Source organism: Periplaneta americana, chromosome 2 (assembly GCF_040183065.1).
Source record: "Periplaneta americana isolate PAMFEO1 chromosome 2, P.americana_PAMFEO1_priV1, whole genome shotgun sequence".
Lineage (NCBI taxonomy): Eukaryota > Metazoa > Arthropoda > Insecta > Blattodea > Blattidae > Periplaneta > Periplaneta americana.
In genome coordinates this window covers 13,496,469-13,521,566 of record NC_091118.1, presented here as the reverse complement: position 1 = coordinate 13,521,566, position 25,098 = coordinate 13,496,469, and the positions used below count along the sequence as shown (strand labels likewise).

The window sequence follows — 25,098 nt, the reverse complement described above, 5'->3', positions numbered from 1 at the left end:
TAATAATAATAATAATAATAATAATAATAATAATAGGCATATTGTACGAAATGGAAATATAAAAATTGGAAATTTATCCTTTGAAGAGGTGGAAAAATTCAAATATCTTGGAGCAACAGTAACAAATATAAACGACACTCGGGAGGAAATTAAACACAGAATAAATATGGGAAATGCCTGTTATTATTCGGTTGAGAAGCTCTTATATCCAGTCTGCTGTCCAAAAATTTTAAAGTTAGAATTTATAAAACAGTTATATTACCGGTTCTTCTGTATGGTTGTGAAACTTGGACTCTCACTTTGAAAGAGGAACAGAGATTAAGGGTGTTTGAGAATAAGGTGCTTAGGAAAATATTTGGGGCTAAGCGGGATGAAGTTACAGGAGAATGGACAAAGTTACACAACACAGAACTGCACGCATTGTATTCTTCACCTGACATAATTAGGAACATTAAATCCAGACGTTTGAGATGGGCAGGGCATGTAGCACGTATGGGCGAATCCAGAAATGCATATAGAGTGTTAGTTGGGAGACCGGAGGGAAAAACAGCTTTAGGGAGGCCGAGACGTAGATGAGAGGATAATATTAAAATGGATTTGAGGGAGGTGAGGTATGATGATAGAGACTGGATTAATCTTGCACAGGTTAGGGACCGCTGGCGGGCTTATGTGAGGGCGGCAATGAACCTTCGGGTTCCTTAAAAGCCATTTGTAAGTAAGTAAGTAATAATAGGCATAATAATATACTAATAATAGGCTTAATAATAATAATAATAATAATAATAATAATACTGACAAGGTGTCAGTGCCAGGTGCAAGCTTATGAACTATTCATTATTGACACAACACGGGAGTAACGACAGCCTATAGCAATGAAGTAGTGAAAACCTACATTCCAAGAATGAAATAGCAGCATTATACGCAAACACTGATGCCAACACAACACATTCCCGCTGGTTACTGTGGCATAATGGTATTGCTGTCGTGTTGTCAGCACTGCGCCTGCTCAGCCCTGCAGCATGGCCGCCACTTCTGTGTGCCCCCACTGACGCGCCAGGTCCAGGGCCGTCTGTCCCTTCTTATCCCTCGCCCCCCGCTCAGCGCCATGCTGCAACAGCAGCTGCACCACTGGGGCGTGGCCACAATATGCTGCACAGTGGAGTGCGGTACACTGGTGTTCATCATCACGCTCGTTGGGCCGCGCCCCAGCTGCCAGCAGCAGCTCACACACTGCACGGTGCCCACTGAGTGCAGCCACATGCAGAGCAGTCCAGCCAGATGGTCGTGACTTCAAATCCAGCCGCGCCCCGGCAGCCAGCAGCGCCCTGCACGCATCCTGGCGGCCTTGCTCTGCAGCCAGCCACAAGGGCGTGCGGCCATCACGATCCACGGCGTTCACCTGGCTGCCTGCATCCAGGAGCAGCTGCACCCTGTGTGTGTCCCCCCGCTCCGCTGCCCGGTGTAGCGCAGTCCTGCCTTCGCTGTCCTTCTGCTCCAGGTTGGGCCTGACCTCAGCCGCAGCTCTGTGCTTCTGCAGCAGACAAAACACTCTGGTGAGAGGAAGCTCAGTCAGCTAGGTGACAGTTCACTAGGCTGAGTGAAACTGATGGCAGTAGTAGTGACAGTAGCCATGACTACTTGCTCTTGGTTGCAGTCTGCTGATTGAACCTCGTCTTCATATTTAATTGAAACATTTCTAGCCAAATTTATCTGTAATAGAATAGTTCCCTCCTCAACATTAACATTTTGCTCATGAAAATGCTAAACTTGAACGGTGTTTACGTAACAATGTCTTTAAATTGATTTAATTTAGATTCAAACAGGAACTGAATCATTCAAGTCTATCAATTATTTAAGTTACCATATTCATCATATAATTATGTCTATTGCCGATAAGTTACTATTGTTTCTTCATTGAATGTATCATGTATGAGGTAGGCTATATTTGAGCATTTTTCACAAATTTGTCTCATTCATGTTGAACTATGAATGTTACAAGAAAGTTTGAAAACAATTTCATTGCGCAGAAAATGAAGCCGTTAAGTAGCCTATTTGAAATTTTCATGATAAATACATGCAGTAAACTCCCTCGTAACTGCAACCATGGTAACAGCTCACACTTACTTCTTCCAGCTGGCGCCTCATCTCCCGCCCAGCCTCCAGTTCTTGTCTCAGCTTCCTCAGCTGATCCTGGTAACTCTGTAATATAAACAATTCTGGATTAGAGAAAGCTCAGCTAGTTAGGTGATAGTCTGACTTGAAGCAACAGGTTTCATGAAGGAATCAAGCTGATGGCCGGTATACAGCATCAGGAAATGAGACAACAGCTACCAACGTATAATGTTTGGATAGAAGCTTTGAAATAAAACCTCTCATCGTGCCTACTGAAGGATGCACTGGAATAAATGGTGAACTGGACAGTTCGTGGTAGAAGAAGATATCGAGTGAAAAAGGAAGGATTGCAGAACACTGGACTTGCAGTCAAAGGCCTGCCCTTCGACAGAACATTACGAATGAATGATGGAATTGTGAAACTACATGTAGGCCCTTTTTTCTTTCCCAGAGCACCGACCAGTTTTGCATCAAAGGAATGCAAGAATATCTCGGACTTGCAAAAGAACAGTGGCGGTGCGTCAATAAGAGCACAAGAGCACGTGAACACCTTGTTTCCATTAATGCACGACTAGTTTTATTATTTAATACCGTATTGACGAAGTGGGGATGTATAATATCAGGATCGAGTATTTTAAACTTCCCGCATCTTGAATAATTTCGAGGGAAAAATTGTTCCGGAGCCGGGTATCGAACCCGGGACCTTTGGTTTAACGTACCAACGCTCTACCACTGAGCTACCCGGGAACTCTAACCGACACCGATCCAATTTTTCCCTCTATATCCACAGACCTCAAAGTGGGCTGACAACCGTCAAACAACCAACTTCGAGTGCACACTAACTCCGTGTGACTTAAATTGTGGTTTTCTGTTAACGAACAGTGACATGTATTATGCAAATCAAGATTTCAGGTATAACTCCCTGTAAAGTTGATTTGAATATTTTCGAGGGAAAAATTGTTCCGGAGCCGGGTATCGAACCCGGGACCTTTGGTTTAACGTACCAACGCTCTACCACTGAGCTACCCGGGAACTCTAACCGACACCGATCCAATTTTTCCCTCTATATCCACAGACCTCAAAGTGGGCTGACAACCGTCAAGCAACAAACTTCGAGTGCACACTAACTACGTGTGACTTAAATTGTGGTTTTCTGTTAACGAACAGTGACGTGTATTATGCAAATCAAGATTTCAGGTATAACTCCCTGTAAAGTTGATTTGAATAATTTCGAGGGAAAAATTGTTCCGGAGCCGGGTATCGAACCCGGGACCTTTGGTTTAACGTACCAACGCTCTACCACTGAGCTACCCGGGAACTCTAACCAATACCGATCCACCGACCCGCATATTGCATAAACTTCTTATGTAAACTTGGCAACATCCGTTCACGTATAAGCCGTGCTCTTTTCAAGAAGGTTACAGAAATTTCACGCATGCGGGGGAGAAAATTGTCTTTCGCTGGCCGCTTATGACTCGTCAAGAGCACAAAGCATTAAGTTAACAGTGAATCTATCCTACAGATGTCAGGTGCATCGCTGCCTATCGTTTACGTGCTATATATCGAGGAGGAAAGTCTGTATTTTAGCCTGCAGGTGTCAGCATCTCACTGTCGGAACGTTTACTTTATGTCGATGTGTGTACAGTGCTGCTACGAGAGTGTAGTTTGTGAATTACTATACTTCAGTTTCGGCATATAGCATAGTTTGGCTTTCAAACACGTGCTGGCTGAATGTAATGGTGGTATGAATTTAAATATCTGTATGGTGGTGTATATTATTTAAGAATAATATTTACTGGCATGTATTTATAGTAATCTATGCGAGTGGGATTACAGTACTGGTATAGACTATAGTGTATCAGTGTGTTGTGAATCAAAATATATTACTGAACACACGCTTTTTTAAATTGTTTTATGTATTAATTTTTAACAGACGTAAACAATGAACTCTGTTCAAGTAATTTTGAAGAGTAAATAACTGGGTAAACTGGCTTTCCAGGAAAAATTGGAAATAAAAAGACTAGGTTTCATTATTATTATTATTATTATTATTATTATTATTATTATTATTATGTTGTTGTTGTTGTTTTGAATTTATATACGGTTTTTTCGACAGTGAAACATTGGAATCATGACATTTCATATTAGGCTAAAAACGTACGATTTCAAATTCTCTTCGATTTTGGAACACAAAATTGTGAACACACATAATATTTTATCACGAGCCGCCACTGCAAAAGAAGCTAGTAAATTCTTGGTAATTAGTATTTGCAACCTTGTATTTATGCTAAATAAATTTGTTATCTATCGCTGCCATCAAAACAAAAGTGAGAAATCTGCTTCAACTAGCAAACTATATCACTGTGTGTGTATCGAATACAGAGTCCAGATTTGAAAAATTTCTATCTGAAAACCGGCACATCTATTGCTTTTATTATTTTTTTAATTTATAACTATTGAAACATTTTTCTATTGTTATATTCAACGCTGTTTGTGTTGCTAAGTACAACATAAATGTATCTTAATAAGGCACTGTTGTTTTATTTTATAATTCGTCCCTCACATCTTTACATGACAACCTAGAGTGTCGCGACCCATACTTTGAGAACCACTGATCTAGACCTGCCCTCCCAGTATGTAATCCAGATTTTCATTATTAGAGATAAAAGAAAGGGGCATGGCTCATCTACTCTCCATAGCAGGCTGGATATTTTACCAAGTACATTGTTATATACAATTCATTTCCTAGGAGTCAGAACATTTTTCATTATCGATGATCCTCAAATGAAAATTCAGAAACTGTTATGTCCTATGACGCACAGCCAATATTACAGCTCAGCTATCCCTTATTGGTTTACTAAAACATTCAATTTACATTTTCATGCGTATTCATTCATTACATTATTGGAGATTTATCCTTCGAAGAGGTGGAAAAATTCAAATATCTTGGAGCAACAGTAACAAATATAAATGACACTCGGGAGGAAATTAAACACAGAATAAATATGGGAAATGCGTGTTATTATTCGGTTGAGAAGCTCTTATCATCCAGTCTGCTGTCCAAAAACCTGAAAGTTAGAATTTATAAAACAGTTATATTACCGGTTGTTCTGTATGGTTGTGAAACTTGGACTCTCACTTTGAGAGAGGAACATAGGTTAAGGGTGTTTGAAAATAAGGTGCTTAGGAAAATATTTGGGGCGAAGAGGGATGAAGTTACAGGAGAATGGAGAAAGTTACACAACACAGAACTGCACGCATTGTATTCTTCACCTGACATAATTAGGAACATTAAATCCAGACGTTTGAGATGGGCAGGGCATGTAGCACGTATGGGCGAATCCAGAAATGCATGTAGTGTGTTAGTTGGGAGGCCGGAGAGAAAAAGACCTTTGGGGAGGCCGAGACGTAGATGGGAAGATAATATTAAAATGGATTTGAGGGAGGTGGGATATGATGGTAGAGACTGGATTAATCTTGCTCAGGATAGGGACCAATGGCGTGCTTATGTGAGGGCGGCAATGAACCTACGGGTTCCTTAAAAGCCAGTAAGTAAGTATTCTTTCATTACAACTTCAATGCAGGTAAATGGGATAGCAATGTCCTCTTTTCTCCTCTGACCTTGTCACAGTCCTCGGCCTCCTGTGAATTAGCTATCGTCCTTTTCGTTTCTCAGATATTGGCAGTACTCTTATAGTCACGACATAGTGATAGACTATATCTTCGATGGGCGATCATAAGAGTACAAGTCAAAAAACCTTATTTTACAGGAGAGCAAAAAAACTGTTTAACATCTGTTATGTCCATCAGAGAATGCGTCGTCCTACAGCAGGTTTTGACTTCTACTCTTTTTACCAGACATAGATATCGAGCTGATGATGACAAAACTGTACATATCTCAATTTCGCCAAAAATTGACTTGTACTCTTATGATCGCCCATCAAAGATATAATGGAGTACTCATACTTATCTTTTAATTAAGTGTCCATTTTGAACTCGCTTTAGTGCCTTCGTGCCAGTCTATTATGAAGTTTTATGCTAGACCATGCCGAAATGTACTAATTATACACCCGGTAGCAGTCCTTTAATGCATGTCATTTAAGTACACCTACTCATTAAAGTACAGGTCTTCAGCCAATGATAACTCAGCTTACATGTGTTCAGCCAATGACAAGTCAGCTTTGTACCGTTATAAAACCGCAAGTATCGATTATTCTCGGATATGCAATCGAAAGAGAATTAGCGAAAAGTCACGGAGGCTGGAAATCCAATACTGTCGCAGAAGGTTATGTTCTGTTACTATAATAATTAGCGTTAATTGTAAATAATATTCAAATAAATTCAATTTGTCATCTCGTTTTTCAATGTCGAATTCAATAATCAAGGTTATAATATTATCAAGTTTAACGGGACTACGCCAAGGTCAATGACATTATTGTTCCTCGGAAAAAAATCAATACTTTCGCGTCTGCGCACATCTCAGAATTCACGACCTAGAACAAGGTCACTTCCGATCTTGTCAGATAAAAATAAAATGTATACATCTGAATACCGGTAATTTCAAGTTAGAAATATGGTCGAGCATAAAATCGTATGAAACTCGCCTATAATGGTAATTAAGAAGCTCGTGTGAAAATTATGAAACTCGCTTGCGCTCGTTTCATAAATATCCATACTCGATTCTTAATTACTATAATTATAGGATCGTTGCATAATGTACTATTTCATACTTAGGGTTCGACCTTTAATGTACCCTCAACTATCCAATTACTTTATTTGTAACCACAGCAACAGCTCATCACTTACTTCTTCCTGCTGGAGCCGTAACTGGTGTTCTTCAAATTTCTGCTTCAGCTGTCTCAGTTCTACTTCCTTCTGTAACCACAAAAGATCAGGTTCAGACGTAGCCCAGTCAGTAAGGTGGCAGTACGATGAGAAACAGAATAACTCACAACCAACTACTGAATGTATTGCACTAAACAACACGACATTTCTAATTCTAACTTCACGTTTTATGCATGGCTACAAATTCCCCTCGTCATCCATTTTATGAATGCCTGTCACAAGCAACTACCGTAGTTCTGTGGAAAAAAGCCTTAACCGTGACCCAATCCAAGGTGTTCAGCAGTAACTGTAAATATGGCAACAGTGGAACTCTTACCCTTTCTGATTCTTCTTTCACCTTTTCCAGTTCAGCCTGTGTTTCTCTTAATTCCCTCTCTCTCAGCTTCAATTCCTCCTTCAGCTCCTCAATGTTGTTGCTGCTCTCTACTTTTTCCTCTTCCTTCCTTACCTCCAGGCCATGCAGGGACCGCGAGTCCAACCTCTCCTTGAGGACCCTCACCTCCTCTATTAGAGGAAGCAGCAGTCGAACCTGTCCCTCCAGGGTCTTCACCCGCTGTTTGAGGTCGGGGATAGGTTTGGGTTTTGCCATCCTGCACGCCAGAAAGCAAGAACAGCAGTGACACCTTCAAATACTATTCAGAAATCACTAGTGACCTTCTTCTGTTAACAGGTACTTCATCTGTTTTATAGAAACTATAACGAATGAGTGGGATTATAGGTTTCAAGTAGAGCATGAGTACAACAATAATGAAACATGAAACACTACCTAAATATTTTATGCTCGACCATGCCGAAATGTAGTAATTATACACCTGGTAGTAGCCCTTTAATGCATCTCATTAAAGTACACCTATTCATTATAATTCAGTTGTTCAGCCAATGAGAAATCACCATTGTACCATTATAAAACCGCAAGTATTGATTATTCTCGGATATGCAATCGAAAGACAATTAGCGAAAAGTCACGGAGACTGGAAATCCAATACTGTCGCAGAAGATTATGTTCTGTTACTATAATAATTAGCGTTAATTGTAAATAATATTCAAATAAATTCAATTTGTTATCTCGTTTTTTCAATTCTAAATCAATTTCCAGGTTATATCAAGCCTAATGTTCATGTTATTCTCTAGATTATATCAAGGTCAATGACGTTCGTGCCTCGGAAAAATCAATACTTTCGCGTCTGCGCACATCTCACAATTCAGGTCAGTTCCGCTCCTCACTTACATAACCGTAACATGAATACTTATGAATAATTTCAAGTTAGAAATATGGTCGAGCATAAAAAGTCGTATGAAACTTGCCTGTAATGGTAGTTAAGAGCTCGTATGAAAATTATGAAACTCGCTTGCGCTCGTTTCATAAACAAACATACTCGCGTCTTAATTACTACCATTATAGGCTCGTTGCACAATGTACTATTAAACGTTACCTGAAAGGAATGAAATCAAACTTTATGAACCTGAATTAAATGTAGTTTTCTTTTCGTCTCACTGTAGCCTAGGCCTACTTACAGCCTACGAACTATTTTTGTTAGTTACTGTCAATCAGTACGATGCGGTATTTTGTTCGTTATGTTACACATAAACGATTTTAGGAACAATTTTAGGGATTTCACGTAGCGAATCAACTTTTAAGGAATGAGCATGGCTTGTTTCGTAATCTGATTAACATTATAAACACGTTTCATATGTTATTTTTTGTTCAACAGCCTTATAAAACAATTAATAAAGAAATAACATCAGATTTATAATGATGAGGAGATATCATGGTCTATGAACAAAGACGTTGCTATGACAACAATTATGTAGGCCTGTTACTAAATATTATAGCACGGCAAATCGTTTAATAATATTAACTTTATAGCACAAAATAACAGCCTAGGAGTCATGACGTTTTAGTTGCCATGGTAATATTTTACGACTCTGGTACAATAATGTGGCATATTATGCATGATTTTTCACTAACGATAAAGAATGTTTAAAATGCTGAAGTATTTACAAAAAAATATTTTGGTCATATTGCAATTGTTTTAACAGTTCTCCAAGTACTGGTCACATGTTTTGTGTCAATAATAGCACCAGATTTTGTTTACGTTCTTTTTTTATTTTGTATTTTCTTTCTTTAGAAATATTTTGAGGTTAAATTGAGTTTGGAAATATCTGGATTCACTAGCAGTTAAGTTGTCAAAGCAGAAAATACAGAAAATGTTAGGAATATGGGCAGATTGTTGCTCGTCGGTATCGCCTACATCCCCCCCTCCACCTATGTGACGCTTAAGAGGTTCCAACCCTGGTGTTGTCAGGTATTAATCATAAACAATCTGTGACTCTGTTAACACAGTTGTAAAAGTGTTAATCACACAGGACAAATGTTTTCCACCTTTCTATTTTTTTATTAGGTCAACTGTTCCTTAAGGCCAATACAACCAGTTAAAATTCATAAAAAAACTATTTTGTAGAATGGTGCTTAAAATTTTCTATAGTAATGTCACAAGAGGTCTGAGATTTATTAAGACTTTTTCGTGAATAAAATAAAAAATGTAAGTAATAGTCTATATCCCTAAAATTTGCTCACAAAATGTTAATAATTGTATATTTATGAATACTTAACCTATTCACATATTCTGAAGTTGAAGTACCGGTAGATGAATATCGATTACTACAATAAATAAATTGAATGTTATTCAGTAATGCCAATTGAGAAAAGCGAAATACAGATTCAACAATGTTAATTACATGTACTGCGCTTTTCTCTTGTTATTAACTTATAACAGAAATACGTTTTCATTATCTGCTGAAATCATAATTTAATACATTTTATTATATAATTACAAATAACCAGATTGTCATTTTCTTTAGATAAAATGGACATGAAATTAGATGATGAAGATGTAGTCTAAATATGCAAGTAGGATTTGGCACTTTATTAAAGTACACTGGATTCATGCTCATCGATTTATGGGGCAACACTTGGCGACACTGACTAAACTAAAGAATGACAATGCGATAAATTGATAGACTAGTGATAAATGGAAATGCAAAAATCATCGCGATGTATGACTGTCATTGGTTGAAATTCACAATAATTTCATTACACTTCGTTGGTCGAAAATGGAATGACGTCATATAAACGAAATAGGCCTAGTCTAAACAATTTTTGGACAATATTTAATATCTTCTGTTTCATATTTCCAAATTTGTGTCATGTTATGGTACTTTTAGGACATGCAAATACATTTTATGGTAGGTAAGTAACCTTACACAATGAAAATACAATTCTGTCGTCGATTTGCAAAAGGAGACATCCAAAACAACAAAGTGTTGGGAAATCGCAAAAAAAACCATAAGACTTAAAAAATTAAAATGTTCATGGATCCTGAAGGTATGTATCCATAGTGATGTAATTAGAAAAAAAATATATGAACATTTTAATTTGTTAACTTCGTTATAGTTTTTTCGATTTTCCAACACTTTGTTATTTTGGACATGTCCCCTTTTGCAAATAGACGACAGAATTGTGCTACGTTTGTGAAAAGTAATAATTTTTTTTTCGTAGAAATGATCCATTTTTAGCCACTTTTAAATTCGGAGTTTGTAATATTCCATGAGGTTTTAGAAATCTGAACTGTTTTTTCTGCCACCTTCAAGTATAGACTACCTAATTTTCGTTTCTGAAAAAAAAAAACAATTAAATATGGCTTTAAAAAAAATAGGCTGTCATGACAGACCACGGTTTTACTAAAACATTTCTACTCAGACTGGCAAAACCATTAAAATTCTAGCCCCCACTGATGAACATTAGAAATAGACCGCTACTACAAAAACACCTTGACTCCACTTATACACAGGCTACAGGACTTAATAGAAGTGTTATAACATGCCTTATTTTATATTCAACATCGGTTATTAAGACACTTACTTGTAAAAAATAAAAATTTTCGCCACACTCAACAACAAACACCAAAACACTTACTTGATCAAGTTTAAAGATATAATATCACACTCTGGGTAACGAAGTAAGACACACAAAGATGCCACTAGTCAATCTAGCAACGTAACTTCCGCCTACAACAGCACCAGCGAACTGCGTAATATCCTGCATGACTTCATGTGAACGCGACAAGCCCTTCTTGAATCATGGGACTCAGGAAACGGTTATCAGTTATCAGGACTGCCACGCCAACAGAGTGACGACAATAAGGTTGAAACCCTGGTGATAAAATGTTATCAATTTCGCTCTGTCGTCCATGTGAAATTGTAAACTAAAAGCTGTAAAGGTAAGCGTTCACTACATCGTATCGCACGCATCGGACGAATCGCACGGATCGGAAAAAGACTATCTTTGCTGTAATTGTTATGTAACCGCGTTCACTACATCGTATCGGACGCATCGCCTCTCGGCAAATCCGTCCACGTTTCTCGGATGGGCAACTTTTCCGATGCGTGCGATCATGGCCTTCTTTAATAAATCAATTTTAATTGGTCAACTGTTACTATTATGGTGTGCCATGTTCAGTGTCGCGCCAAAATGGCAGACGGAAAACTTATTTCGCTTGTAGAAAATTGCGAAGAATTATATAATTTGAGGCGTTTCCATTACGGTAATCAAGTCGTTTCTTGCAAATATATTATGTAACCAATATTTCTTTCGTTTCTTCCTCTTCAATTAAGTCGCATGAAGCAATTACAAATTCTTATTCGCTAACAGTCACAGGCCCGGTTTCTTCAACCTTTGTTAAAATGCACCTAACATAGCGTTAATTAACTGGAAGTTTAAAGTATGAATTGCTGTTAAAAATATTGCGCTTCTTCGAGTTAATATTATTACCTTTGGTCTTTATGATATATTATGATATATTTTGCTAATATTATTAGAAATAACAACTAATATTTTCGAACAATTAACTAATACCATGTTGAATCTTTCGTACACTACTTTTAACACTTGAATATAAATAATTGATTAAATGGCGATCTTACTCGTGTTAATTGTGTAAGCATGTGTGGCTTACAGCTGTTTCGGTGCTACTTGACACCATCCTCAGAGCCTACTAGATCTCGGCGCTATCTCAACTTCGCTGCTTGTTGTGTGGGTGCGTTCGTGTGATGAAGAGTTGTGTCAAATAGTGTGTGTGTTCTGAAATTGATCTGTGTGTTGAGAATTTGATTAGGGTGTGTTTTGGTGTGTCTGTATATTTCATATTGTTCTAGTGTGTTGAGTTTTTTGTTTTTGAGTTGTATGTGTAGGATTTCCATGTCTGTATTTATGTCATTGTATGTGTGGTTAGTATTAGTTATGTGCTCGGCATATGTAGATGTATTGTGTCCTCTGGTTATTGCTTTAACCCTTTCTAACCCAAATTAAATTTACAAGCAATCCATGTAGAAACAAATAGCTGTATTAAGACCAAGTTACGGGAGTGGCAACATTTGAAACAAAACTATATTGATGAAAATGTATGGAAATAGAAATATCTAGCAAAATTTACCTTCATATGTAACACACAAGTATATAAATGCTATAATGTTAATTATTGCCATACGGTATCTATAGGTAAGAAAGGGTTAATGTGTTCTTTGTATCGACAACTCAAACAAATAAATACAACCACACAGGCGTATACAAACTCACATGCAATAGTTGCGACAGTTTCTACATTGGACAGACAGGCAGATCTTTCCAAACTCAACACACTAGAACAATATGAAATATACAGACACACTAAAACATACCCCAATCAAATTCTCAACACAGATCAAATTCAGAACACACACACTATTTGACAAAACTCTTCATCACACGAACGCACACACACAAGAGGCAGCCAAGTTGAGATAGCGCCGAGATCTAGTAGGCTCTGAGGATGGTGTCAAGTGGCATCGAAACAGCTGTAAGCCGCACATGCTTACATAATTAACACGAGTAAGATCGCCATTTAATCAATTAATTAACTAATAATTAATATTACTAATTAATAAGAGTACAGAAGTGCGAAAATTATTAGAATAATCTTAATTTTAAAGGTTTTTTAATAGTTCCTTCCCAAACATTCATCGAGTTGATGAATATTGGTATATAATATTACTATACTGATGTAGGATATATTTACTACTAACAATGCCGGAAAGCATTGTTGTACATTGGTATTTTTCTTATTTTACAATTGTTATGGGAATTCAGAAATTATTATATTATGTTGGCGGAATTGGAAACATAAAAAAATTAATTAAGAAATGCTTTAAACAAATTGTTCTTTGCGTTTACATTGTTGTGAAGGTTCAAATGAACGTATACATCTGTTTTGTGCATATAATTTTTTATGTTTCCAATTCCGCCAACATAATATAATAATTTCTGAATTCCCATAACAATTGTAAAATAAGAAAAATACCAATGTACAACAATGCTTTCCGGTATTGTTAGTAGTAAATATATCCTACATCAGTAAAGTAATATATACCAATATTCATCAATTCAATTAATATTTGTGAAGGAACTATTAAAAGACCTTTAAAATTAAGATTATTCTAATAATTTTCACACCTCTGTATGTTTATTAAAAACAGAATTATGATAATATTATTAGTTAATATTATTTATTTCTTACTAATAATATTAGTACAAATGTTTTATGAAACAGATCCCAGGTCAAAATGCTTGTTTACACTTTCTGAATGATCTTCTCTCTCAACCGACGTCTTTCTATTGACCGCAGTAGGTCTGACACGCTTGTTTTCTTGTACCAATGCGCTACTTCCGCTGCAGTCCTTCCAAATTCATCCCGAGAAGATACGTTAGCCCCGTACTGCAGGAGGCTTTGTACGATAGGCAGATGTCCTTCACGAGCTGCAATATGGAGGGGCGTGTACCCACACACAGAATCTCGAACCTTGACACTAGACCCGCACTGAAGAAGGAGTTCTGCTATGAGGACCTGTCCACTCTTTGCTGCCCACCAAAGAGGTGTCTCCAGCACGTGGTTCCTTGCGTCCAGAGATCTTCCACTTCGTCTCAACACATCCACCACAAATGTAATAAGAGACAAATTTCCAGATCTCACAGCGTAATGCAGTAAATTATCATTGTATTTATCGCATATATCCATGTCGAAGTTGGGAATAAACAACACCTTGACAACGTCTAGCTTGCCCTTTTCCGCAGCTCTCAGCAAAGCTGTACTCCCGTGTTCGTCCCTTGACCACACTTTCGCTCCTCCTTGAATGAGTAACCTCACTGCACCAAGCTGGCCTGCTTCAGCTGCCCACATGAGGGGCGTTGTATCCAATCTACTGTCCCGAGCTTCTGGATTAGCTTTGTGATCCAATAAAAACTTCATAAGCTTCAGCTGCCCAAATCTAGCAGCTTCATGAAGGAGGGTGGCTTTTGTTTTGCAACCTCTGTACTCCAAAATGACTTCGTGGCCAACTTTTATGTCGCATTTCATCAAGAATATCATGAAATGTGTAAATCCATTCCTGGCGATAGTTCTTAATGCTTTCTGTGCGTAATCTTCAACACGTACATTATGTCTTGTCATTACAAGATCCTTGAAATCTGGTTGTTTCTGTAAAATCAACCCGATGACCAAAGGGGAGACACCTATCTTGTCAGCCAAACGTAGAGGTCTCCAACGGAAGACTTTGTCTTCTACAGAAGGATCTGCCCCGTGTTCTAACAACATCCCCAGTAGCTCAATAGTTACGTCGTTAGTTTGCAACATACCAGCACAGTTCGTAACAGCCATATGCAGAACTGTTCTTCCACCTTCGTCTTTGAAATTCACATCGAATTTGGCATCAGATAAATATCGTTCCACGATAGCAACATCCCTATTCAAAACTGCAAGATGTAATTCAGATTTCTGACACAATACTCTATCAAAGAAATATCTCAGAATCTCAAACTTTTGATCGAAAAGCTTCTCTCTCAAAAAATCACTAACTCGCTTGTAATTTTTATGAAACCAAAGAGCTACAAAATACCCAACAAAAGTTTCGTGTACGAAAATAGCTTTCTCTTTTACTATATTCTTAATAACAGTCATTGACCTGTGACCTTCTGCTGTTTTTACGAAATGTTTATTTTTTTCAAAATCTGGAACAGTGCCTGTCAGTTTCTTCACTTCCTCGCGTGACAAGAAAGTCAATAAAGCGCAAATCATGTAAATTTCTTGGAACTCAGTTATGAAACTGGATTCCGTGGCATCTTTATTCAGAGTTACCAACTTTCTGTTTATAAACTCACTGTAGATATTAACAACATTTAATGTATTTTGTAGATGCTGTGTAGATTCGCCAGAAAAATTACTTAAATGTACTTCGTTTGCAACTGCAAGAATTTTAAGTTGCAGAGGATTTAATTTGAAAATTACGTCATTAACTAAATTTCTTCTCACTGTCAGCAATAGTTTATCAGCAAAGCTATTTAATATAGATTCTGTTACGTCAGGGAGAGCATTTTTCCAGTACTTTGTTAAAAATTGTGTCTGGTTTTCTTCTGAGAAAGGCTGGAAAGTGAAAGCTATTGAAGAGAGAGATTTTTCTAGTTTTTTACTTACTTCAGATTCAACTGCTATCCACAATTTCCTCAGTTTAGTTGCTAAAAGTTTTTGCAATAAGAGAATTACGTTTTCTGAAAAGTTCGAATCTATTTCGCTATATCCATCAACAATCACACATACGTCTTCCATTTTCTGAAGTTTACATTTCAGTGTGTCCTTTTCTTCTGGTGTCACACCGACAGTTTCAACAAGAAAATCAACTACGTTCAGTTCTTTTTGGATCTCTGATAATTTATCATGATGTTGAGTGAGATCTAACAAAATGAGATTCACTGGAGGACTTATTTTTTCTGTAGCTTGAGCCAGATGAGACAGAAACGTGGACTTTCCCATTCCGGCCTCAGCTGAAACAATTGCCACACGATGAGAAATGTCCGTTAATGATTTCACGTCTTTATAAACTGAAACGCTGTTTTTCAAGTTCTTACAAATAATGTCCATGTCTCCCTTTGAATGCTTCCATTTGAATTCATTTTTTTCGTCGTGGAGCCAGTGAACGTTGTCAGTTGTGTTTAACAACTTGAGGAAATCGTCTTCTGAATTTATAGCAACGCAGACACTGCCGTTTTCAGACTGTCTGCCATCTTGCAACGTCTCCATTGTGTACACCATTTTGTTTCGTGGCACGGCCTCCTGAAGTTCTCCATGCGATGAGCCGCTGATCGCGAAGGTCACTTGCGACTCTGTGGCTGAGTGTGATAAGATATCGCGATTCACAACGTCGGTGATTTGCAGAACGCGAGGTATGTAGTATTCCAGATCCTCCTGTAGGATGTCTCCCAAAACTGCAGATTTGGGATGCTCACTGGTTGAACTTCTGAAATATAAGATAAAAAACCTATAATAAAAAACTTGATTGATTTAAAAATTTATTTATTTTACATCTTTATTTATTTGCATAGAAATAAATCTAGATAGATATAAAAACTAAAACATATTTAATATATGTAATTAGTTGCCCTTTCTCGTTTGCTTATTTAGATTGATAATATTAATATAGATCTTAAGCTTTCTTTAATAGCATAAAAATTTAAAATTTCTGATGTTTTTGCATTATCTCTTTTCGTGTTACGTAATTGTAAACGTTCTTGTTTTTTTGTGGTTGAACGTTATTTGTTAGTTTCATCGCTGTTGTCATCAAATTTTGTATTTGTACGCATTTATGGTGGCGTGGAAGAGAAGGCCTGAGGGCCTGAACACCAATAGAGTAAATAAATGTATTATATACATATATTTATTGACAGGACTATTTATTTATTTAAATGATTATTTATTTACTTGTCTGTTTATTTACATATTTATTTATTTGTACGTTTATTTATTTCTCTTTCTATATCTACTCATTTAATACCTATATATTTATTTACGTATTTATTTACTTATTTGTTTACTTTTTATTTATTAATTAATTTATTTATCTATTTACCTATTTATTTATTTTATCTAGTTATATACTTATCTACCTAACAGTTTATCTATTTATGAATTTATCTACTTATATTTTCATTTATTTACTTATTTGGTTATTTACTTATTTATTTATTTATTCATTCATTTATTTATTTATTCATTCATTTATTTATTCATTTATTATTCTATTTGTTTATTTTTTTTGCCTATTTGATTATTTACTTATTAATTTATTTCCTTATCTCTTTATTTATGTATTTAGATATGTATGTATGCATGTATGTATGTATGTATGTAGGTATGTATCTATTTATGCATTTATCTACTAATTTTCATTTATTCATTTATTTGTTTATTTATTTATTCATTTATTCATTCATTTATTATCTTATTTCTTTATTTATTTTTCGTTTATTTGATTATTCATTTATTAATTTATTTCCTTATCCAATTATTTATTTATTCCTTTACTCACTTTCCATTTATTTATTTGTTTATTTATTTATTTATTTATTTATTTATTTGTTTATTTATTTATTTATTTATTTATTTGTTTATTTATTTATTTATTTATTTGTTTATTTATTTATTTATTTATTTATTTATTTATTTGAATAGTGCAGACGAAGAACACTCAAAGTCAAAATTATTCTCAGTACATTACTCCAAAATTTGTTTTTTCTTATCAAAACTGGTAAAGGAGATTTATCACCATGGATACAGTTATTCTTTTTACTTCTTCATTAGGAACCGCAATAAAATTTGCAGTAATATACTGAATTAGAAGATACATCACCCTTAGGAGGACTGTGACTTTGATTGTTTTTCCCCTGTACTTCTATCTGTCTCTCTGTCTATCTGTCTCTCTATCTATCTCTCTCTATCTATCCATTCATCCACCCAACCATCCATCCATCCATCCATCCATCTATTTATAAAGAAAACATGGATTACTTACTCAGTGTTAAGAGGATTACTTTCAGGAATTTCAGCATTAGATGCCTGTAACATAATATCAAATTATGGTAAAATACATTTAATAATTATTTTATGCAAATATAATACTATAATAAGTAACTATGATATATGTATCTACAGTGTGTTAAGGTGAAATATGAACAGCAGCTTGGAAAGGGTCTTTAGAAACAAAGTAAATAAATCCTGTGGAATTTTGTTGATAACGCCATAATTTTCGAAAAGCAAGGATCTTCAATAACTTTGAAAAAATTTACTAACTACAGAAAACTATATTATATTAAAAAAATAACACACCTTTCCCGTAAGCAGACGCTTCACATCTCATTTAACTCAGAATGATCTTAATTTCTCGCCCACGAAATGTTTCCGAAAACAGCACATTTAATCACACATGGTAGGTATATCTATAAAAATATTTTTCCTTGCGATGTGCCTTTGAAATTCCAGGTGAAATCATAATAGGGTCAATTTGGAGTAAAAATGTCTTCCTATTATAGAGCTAAAACCACTGAGACAAAATTAAGGAAAATGGTTCGTAATATTATTAAGTTTTATGCTGGAATTTTTGCACAAAAACTATACATGAAAAGAGGCTGTTACAAAGAAATTTTGCATAAAATCTACAAAACTCCTATCGAATGTTTAGTAAAAAAATTATTGTGAAATACAAGTCTTAAAAAGAAATAAGTGAAAATGTAGTGTGTCCGTAAAATAGGCCTAATGGTTGTGATAAAACAAGATAGATGAAACAGCCAATAAGTCATTGCAAAAAACTGGATTCATTTGGGAATTAATACCATAGTTAGGTAGGCTACTTCACAATCAGCTTATGTTAAATTAACTATTTCTGTTTTTGTACTCTCCACTCCCATTTCTGTACTCTACGAACAATAATGAGACCTGTATAATGTCACATTAATTTCCTGTTTAAGTTTTATCACGTGTGGCTATATTCTAAACTGCTTTGTTTTAAACATCATTTCAAGGCCTACTGCAACTAATGATGTCACCATAGTAACAGAAAGTGTGCCTGGATTTCTGGAATATCAAGAGAAATTAACGTTTTACCACAGTCTAGTATATACAGTCACGAAGCTTGAGTTGTTGAGAGTACTAGGAATAATAGACTGTGCCGGTACTATTTCCCATTGTCTGTTATGAGGCGATAGTAGCGATCCTAGTGGTTAGCAACTATTATTGGATGCATATTCCCTACGTATTGAGCTTCGTGACTGTAGGCTATATAAGTTACTAGACTGTGGTTTTACGTTTAAAGAGAATAAGAATAAGTGAGAATGTGAATAAACAAATGAATGAATAATGACAGAAAGGTAAATAAAATATGCTATGTGCAAGAACATGGAGGTAATTCGGAGTCAGATGAATACGCTGTATCTATTGACCTTGAAAATGGCACCAAACAACTTAATAATTCCAATTTGGACATAAATGTTTGTCTTAATGGAGGGTTTAGAATTCATTACAGAGACTTGAGAGGTAATGAGTAAGCTTACTATATATGTATTAGAAGAAGAAGAAGAAGAAGAAGAAGAAGAAGAAGAAGAAGAAGAAGAAGAAGTCGATCGCAACATTCTATTGGTTCACAACAAAATATTGCGACGTGTGTAGGAAATAATAATATAAAATATATTTGTTTAGTTACTTGTCCATCAAATTTAAATGTGTCTACTTACAAATTCCTGCTCCATAATATAATCTCTGATCGGAAGTGCGGGATGGATTCAATATTCTGCCCTCTGTTGAAAACTGTGAACATTAACAATAGAAACAAGTTCAGAATACGGGAACAACAGCTCGAGAACCGCTATTTTATTTTCAGGTTTACAAACAATTAATTAGAAACTGGCGACCTGATGATAATATTACGTGCAGATTAGGAGTTACGAGTATTTCTTGAAACAAACAAAAATAACCAAAATTCCCTGTGCAGAGTTAGGCCGGTATTAGACTATAAAAACACAAAAATTCTCGAGTTTCTTCTTTTATCATCATCATCATCATCATCATCATCATCATCATCATCATCATCATCATCATCATCGTCATCATCATCATCATCATCATCATCATCATCATCATTTCACGGTTTAAGCCATCAAGGTTCGTTGCGGTCTCATAGGTTTTAGTCAAAAAGTTGTATCCATTTTTCCTTGGTCAGCCAATATTTCGTATAGGCCTACCTGACGATTTATCATTTAAAACTAATGCTGCAATGTGGGAGTCACTTATTCTGCTGACATGTTCCTTCCAGTTGTTTCTATATTGTTTTATTTTGTCTGTTAACTTAAAGATATTCAATTCATTTCGAATATCTTCTTCACTTCTTTGTTTATCTAACAGGTTATATCCACCAATATTTCTTAAAAATTTCATTTCAGCTGTTTCAATCATTTGTTCTTCTTTTAAATAGATAAATACGTAAATAAATAAATATATAAATAAATAGACAAATACGTAAATCAATAAATAATTATACAAATAGATATATAAATTAATTAATTGGAATGAATGAATAAATGAGTAAATAAATAAATAAGAAGTAAATAAATAAATGACTAAATTAATTAATTAATAAGTGAAAAAATTAAGAAGTAAATAAATGAATAAATATCTAATAAATGTGAATGAATTAATGAATGAATGAATGAATGAATATAATGAATAAATGGATCATATGAGGAGACAAAGAGGAAGACAAAAAATAGGAAAGATTGGAGAAAGCTGGGTTTGCAGTGAAAGGCCTGCCCTTGGGCAGAACACTGAATGTAATGTAATGAATAAATCAGTAAATAAATTAATTAATAAATAAATATGTAAATAGATAAATAAGTGGATAGATAAATAAATAAATAAGTAAATAAATAAATTAATTAATTAATATTAATTACTTCTGTACATACGTAGGCTACCAACTGTCTTTTGTTTCTCTATGAGTCTCCTTAAACAATCATAAATTCCATGCATATTTTTAATTATCCCCTACGTATATTTAAACAGTAAGCTATTCCAACATCCAAAATTATTATATTCATTGGAAAAACTCAGTAAATACTTCAGTTTTATAGATCCATGTAGTAGGCCATGTTATTATGTACGAAATTATAGTTAGTAATGACGATAGTCAGAATTTCGTTTGCCATGTCGAATTCATTTTATTTATAACTACTGAAGCTTTCCTGGCGAAGTGATAATTCGAAATTTTCTCGGGCTTATTTACCCTGAAGATGAGGAAGATGAACATCCTCGAAACGTCGGTGGATCACCAACTTATGACCTGGCTGGAAGCCCGAGAAAATTTCGAATCATTCTATTTATGTTTATGGCCAATAAGGAATGAAACAGTGGTGGTTTTGTTGTCACCCTTGATATGTACGAGAGGGGAGAGCGCGGAAAAATAAACTACTCAGATACACGGGCTCACATTATATCAACAATCACATTAATAACCAATCATAGGCAATGATAAACTTTTGCGGTCCCAGTAGGTTACCATTGCCCTAAAGTATTTGTTCCAGTACAACTTATTTCACTGTAATGAAGACAAGTTAGTTGCTGGATTTGTACCCCAGATCAAAGAACAATAAACAGAATTGTTTTTGTATTTCTTAAAGCAAAACCGACAAAATAATCTAAGTGCGCAAGTACTGGGACCGCTAAAGTTTACCATTACTCAACCATATTTTAGAAAGTAATTTTCTCATGGACTACAATACATTTAAGAAAATAATTCCATACCCTCTATTTTCTTTTTAAAAGGGCCAGGACCGGACAGAGCATCTAGGCATTCAACAGAGTGGGCCCCTATTTTGGAACAACCGGTAATACAACTGTTTTACAAATTCTAACTTTCAGATTTTTTGACAGCACACTGGATGATAAAAGTTTCTCAACCGAATAATAATAGGCATTTCCCATATTTATTCTGCGTTTAATTTCCTCCCGAGTATCATTTATATTTGTTACTGTTGCTCCCAGATATTTGAATTTTTCCACCTCTCCAAAGGATAAATTTCCAATTTTTTTCGTAATTTTTGTATGTAATTATTATTAATATTATTATTATTATTATTATTATTATTATTATTATTATTATTATTATTATTATTTATTTTTTTTCCTGGCCTGGGTCTCCTCCGAGGTAGGCTTACTTATTTTCTGCATCTCGTCTTATGAAAATGAATAAAAGAAAAAAAAATATATATATATATATATATATTACTTTAATGTACCGAAGTACATATGATATTACCATGCAGATATTCTGCGTCATCATACGATGAAAGAGTAATGGAACGGAGAAAAATTCTCACCGGCACCGGGATTTGAACCCGGGTTTTCAGCTCTACGTGCTGATGCTTTATCCACTAAGCCACACCGGATACCCATCCCGGTGTCGGACAGAATCGTCTCAGTTTAAGTTCCAACTCTTGGGTTCCCTCTAGTGGCCGCCCTCTGCACTACGTCATAGATGTCTATGAACCTAGGACCGAAGTCCACACATGTGCTGAGATGCACTCGTTATGAGTGACTAGTTGGCCGGGATCCGACGAAATAAGCGCCGTCTTAAATCAAGAAGTGATTTACGCATATCATATATATTATTTTAATGTACCGAAGTACATATGATATTCGTGCGAGATCGTGCGTATTTGCTTGCTTTCCGCACAAAACCAATACGCGGTAAGTGTGAAATACCACATTCAGTATTCCCAACGTAACACACATAACAATTTCCCTCTTCTTACCGCTTAAGCGCCATATTCATTTTACTGCTTTAGGCTTTTAACTTATTATTTTTAGAGACGTTTAACATAGTAATAATTATGAATTGGAAACTTACCACTGCAATTTCACCTAAATTGCAATGTTAATTATTGTTTTTAAATATTTGCAAAAATTAAGTAAACTCTACAACACCACAAAAGCTACTGCATTTGTAATGCAAGTAACATTAAGGAAGCCATGAAAAAATCAACAAGATTCCAGATGCCGATGTTATTACTGCAATATGTTATATAAATAATATTGTTAAAATATTAAAATGAAAAATAAATCATTACATAACCTTACCGTTTGTTTTAAGTTCGCATTTATAGACTGGGGGAAAAAAAAGACAGACGTATATCACGGCCTGCTGGAATATAGTAAACACAGAAAACATTTTGTAGCAACAATGTTGAAGATAGATATATTTGTTTTCCAAAGTTGCCGTCATTGAACAGAAACCAAGATGGAGATTTCATTGCAACTAATTAGAAATTCCTCTTTCAGGTATGTAATAAACGATCTTCGCACAAAATAATGTACGATACACGAGCGGTATGTTTGTTTTCATGTTCTCGGAAATTAAAAAAGCTCAACTACGTTTCGCTTTTTCAATCTTTTCCTCGAACATGAAAACTTCAACATACCGCTCTTGTAACGCATATTACTATTCCATGCAGATATTCTGCGTCATCATACGAGAGAATTTTTGTCCGTTCCATTAATCTTTCATCGTATATAGAAATATGAAAATAATTCAACATTTGTGTGAGAGCCTATAAATGTAAAACATCATATTTACCCGACCACTTGAAACGAAAACAATCCACTCATTCTGTAGAAACAGAACAGCTGTAACCTACAAATTTATGTAAATTAAGACCAAGTGAAACTCTTTAATTGTAACAGTGATAAAAAATAAAAGACAAATAAGCTTACATATTGTTATAATGACGCAAATATGTTCTTCGTTTACGTAAACAACTTCACCGAAAACGAATGGAACCATCGGGTACCGGCATGCATTCGATAGTGAAAAACATTCGACACTGTCCATCAATAACACATACAGACCAGTAGAATGTGGATGAAATTGGAGATGCACTATTCACTATAAAATTTGCTTTCAACAGAGTGTACTCTTCTCCGCTGATACGTGTAACTTTCGTGCCTTTGACGTCACTAGTAGTTCATTAAGTTTACAGAGAGAACTATCGTAAAACAGAAAATCCAAACACATGGCACGTAACACAAAACACTGTAAAATAAATGCAACACACACTCACCAACCTGTCACATTTGGACCGTCAGGCAGTGCCAGAATTTCTATACTGTTTCAATTCTGACACCGATACGCAATTATCTTTTATCTTTTATCAGACAGATGAACCACGGATTCGTTATCTTCCAGCAGGAGTGGCTGCAAACCCGTGCGTAAGAGGGCGAAATCTAGCATGACAGCTAACTCATCAATACCAGGTAACAGATGGGGTGAAGTACCACGGTACAAGAAAAATGAGGGGAAAGCAGGTGAAATGCAGAGAAACAAGGGGAATTCAATTAATGCAAAGAGAATACAAGAACAAGAGCAATATATGAGCCGTTGAGAGCAGAAGTGGTGTAAGTCAAAAATGGGTAATGAGGGTTAAAGTAAACATTCTGTAAAATACAGCGCAAAGTAGCAGTTAATATTCAATTTATTTAAACTATTAGTAGTCAGTGGATAGCAAGAAGGCCATATTAATTGCTACTTTGCGTTGTATTTTACAGAATTTTCACTTTAAACCTCATTACCCAATTTTGACTTACACCACTTCTGCTCTCCACGGCTCATAAGTTATATGAAGAAGAAGGGAATTCAAGGAGTAGGCTACGAGAGGAATACAAAGGAAAATACAGGACTAACAAGGGGAATTCAAGAAGTACAAGGGCAATACAAGAACAAGAGGAATACACGAAGAACAAAGGAAATACAAAAACAAGGAGAATAGAGGAAGAACAAGGGGAGTTCAAGAAGTACAAGGGCAATAAAATACAAGAGGAATACACGAAGAACAAAGGAAATACAAAAGCAAGGAGAATAAAGGAAGAACAAGGGGAATTCAAGAAGTACAAGGGCAATAAAATACAAGAGGAATACACGAAGAACAAAGGAAATACAAAAACAAGGGGAATAGAGGAAGAACAAGGGGAGTTCAAGAAGTACAAGGGCAATAAAATACAATAGGAATACACGAAGAAACAAAGGAAATACAAAAACAAGGGGAATAGAGAAAGAACAAGGGGAGTTCAAGAAGTACAATGGCAATAAAATACAAGAGGAATACACGAAGAACAAAGGAAATACAAAAGCAAGGAGAATAGAGGAAGAACAAGGGGAATTCAAGAAGTACAAGGGCAATAA

General features: G+C 35.4%; 3 protein-coding genes across 3 annotated transcripts in view; all 3 read right to left on the bottom strand.

Annotated features, from left to right (window-relative positions):
• Positions 1-25,098, bottom strand: part of LOC138713674 (26S proteasome non-ATPase regulatory subunit 10-like) — a 340,028-nt gene that overhangs the window by 29,798 nt on the left and 285,132 nt on the right. The gene's annotated exons all lie outside the window — the stretch shown is intronic.
• Positions 52-11,066, bottom strand: LOC138713717 (26S proteasome non-ATPase regulatory subunit 10-like). The gene is made up of 5 exons (XM_069846029.1): positions 10,934-11,066; positions 7,274-7,547; positions 6,919-6,987; positions 2,125-2,199; positions 52-1,531 (listed from the first exon to the last, which is right to left on the bottom strand). Exons 2-5 carry the CDS (start codon positions 7,544-7,546, stop codon positions 1,007-1,009), a joined length of 942 nt encoding a protein of 313 aa, XP_069702130.1. The 5' UTR covers position 7,547; positions 10,934-11,066; the 3' UTR covers positions 52-1,006.
• On the bottom strand, positions 13,476-19,676 carry LOC138713456 (uncharacterized). The gene is made up of 3 exons (XM_069845574.1): positions 19,604-19,676; positions 17,890-17,933; positions 13,476-16,338 (listed from the first exon to the last, which is right to left on the bottom strand). The coding sequence occupies exons 1-3, from the start codon at positions 19,616-19,618 to the stop codon at positions 13,623-13,625; spliced, it is 2,775 nt and encodes a 924-aa protein (XP_069701675.1). The 5' UTR covers positions 19,619-19,676; the 3' UTR covers positions 13,476-13,622.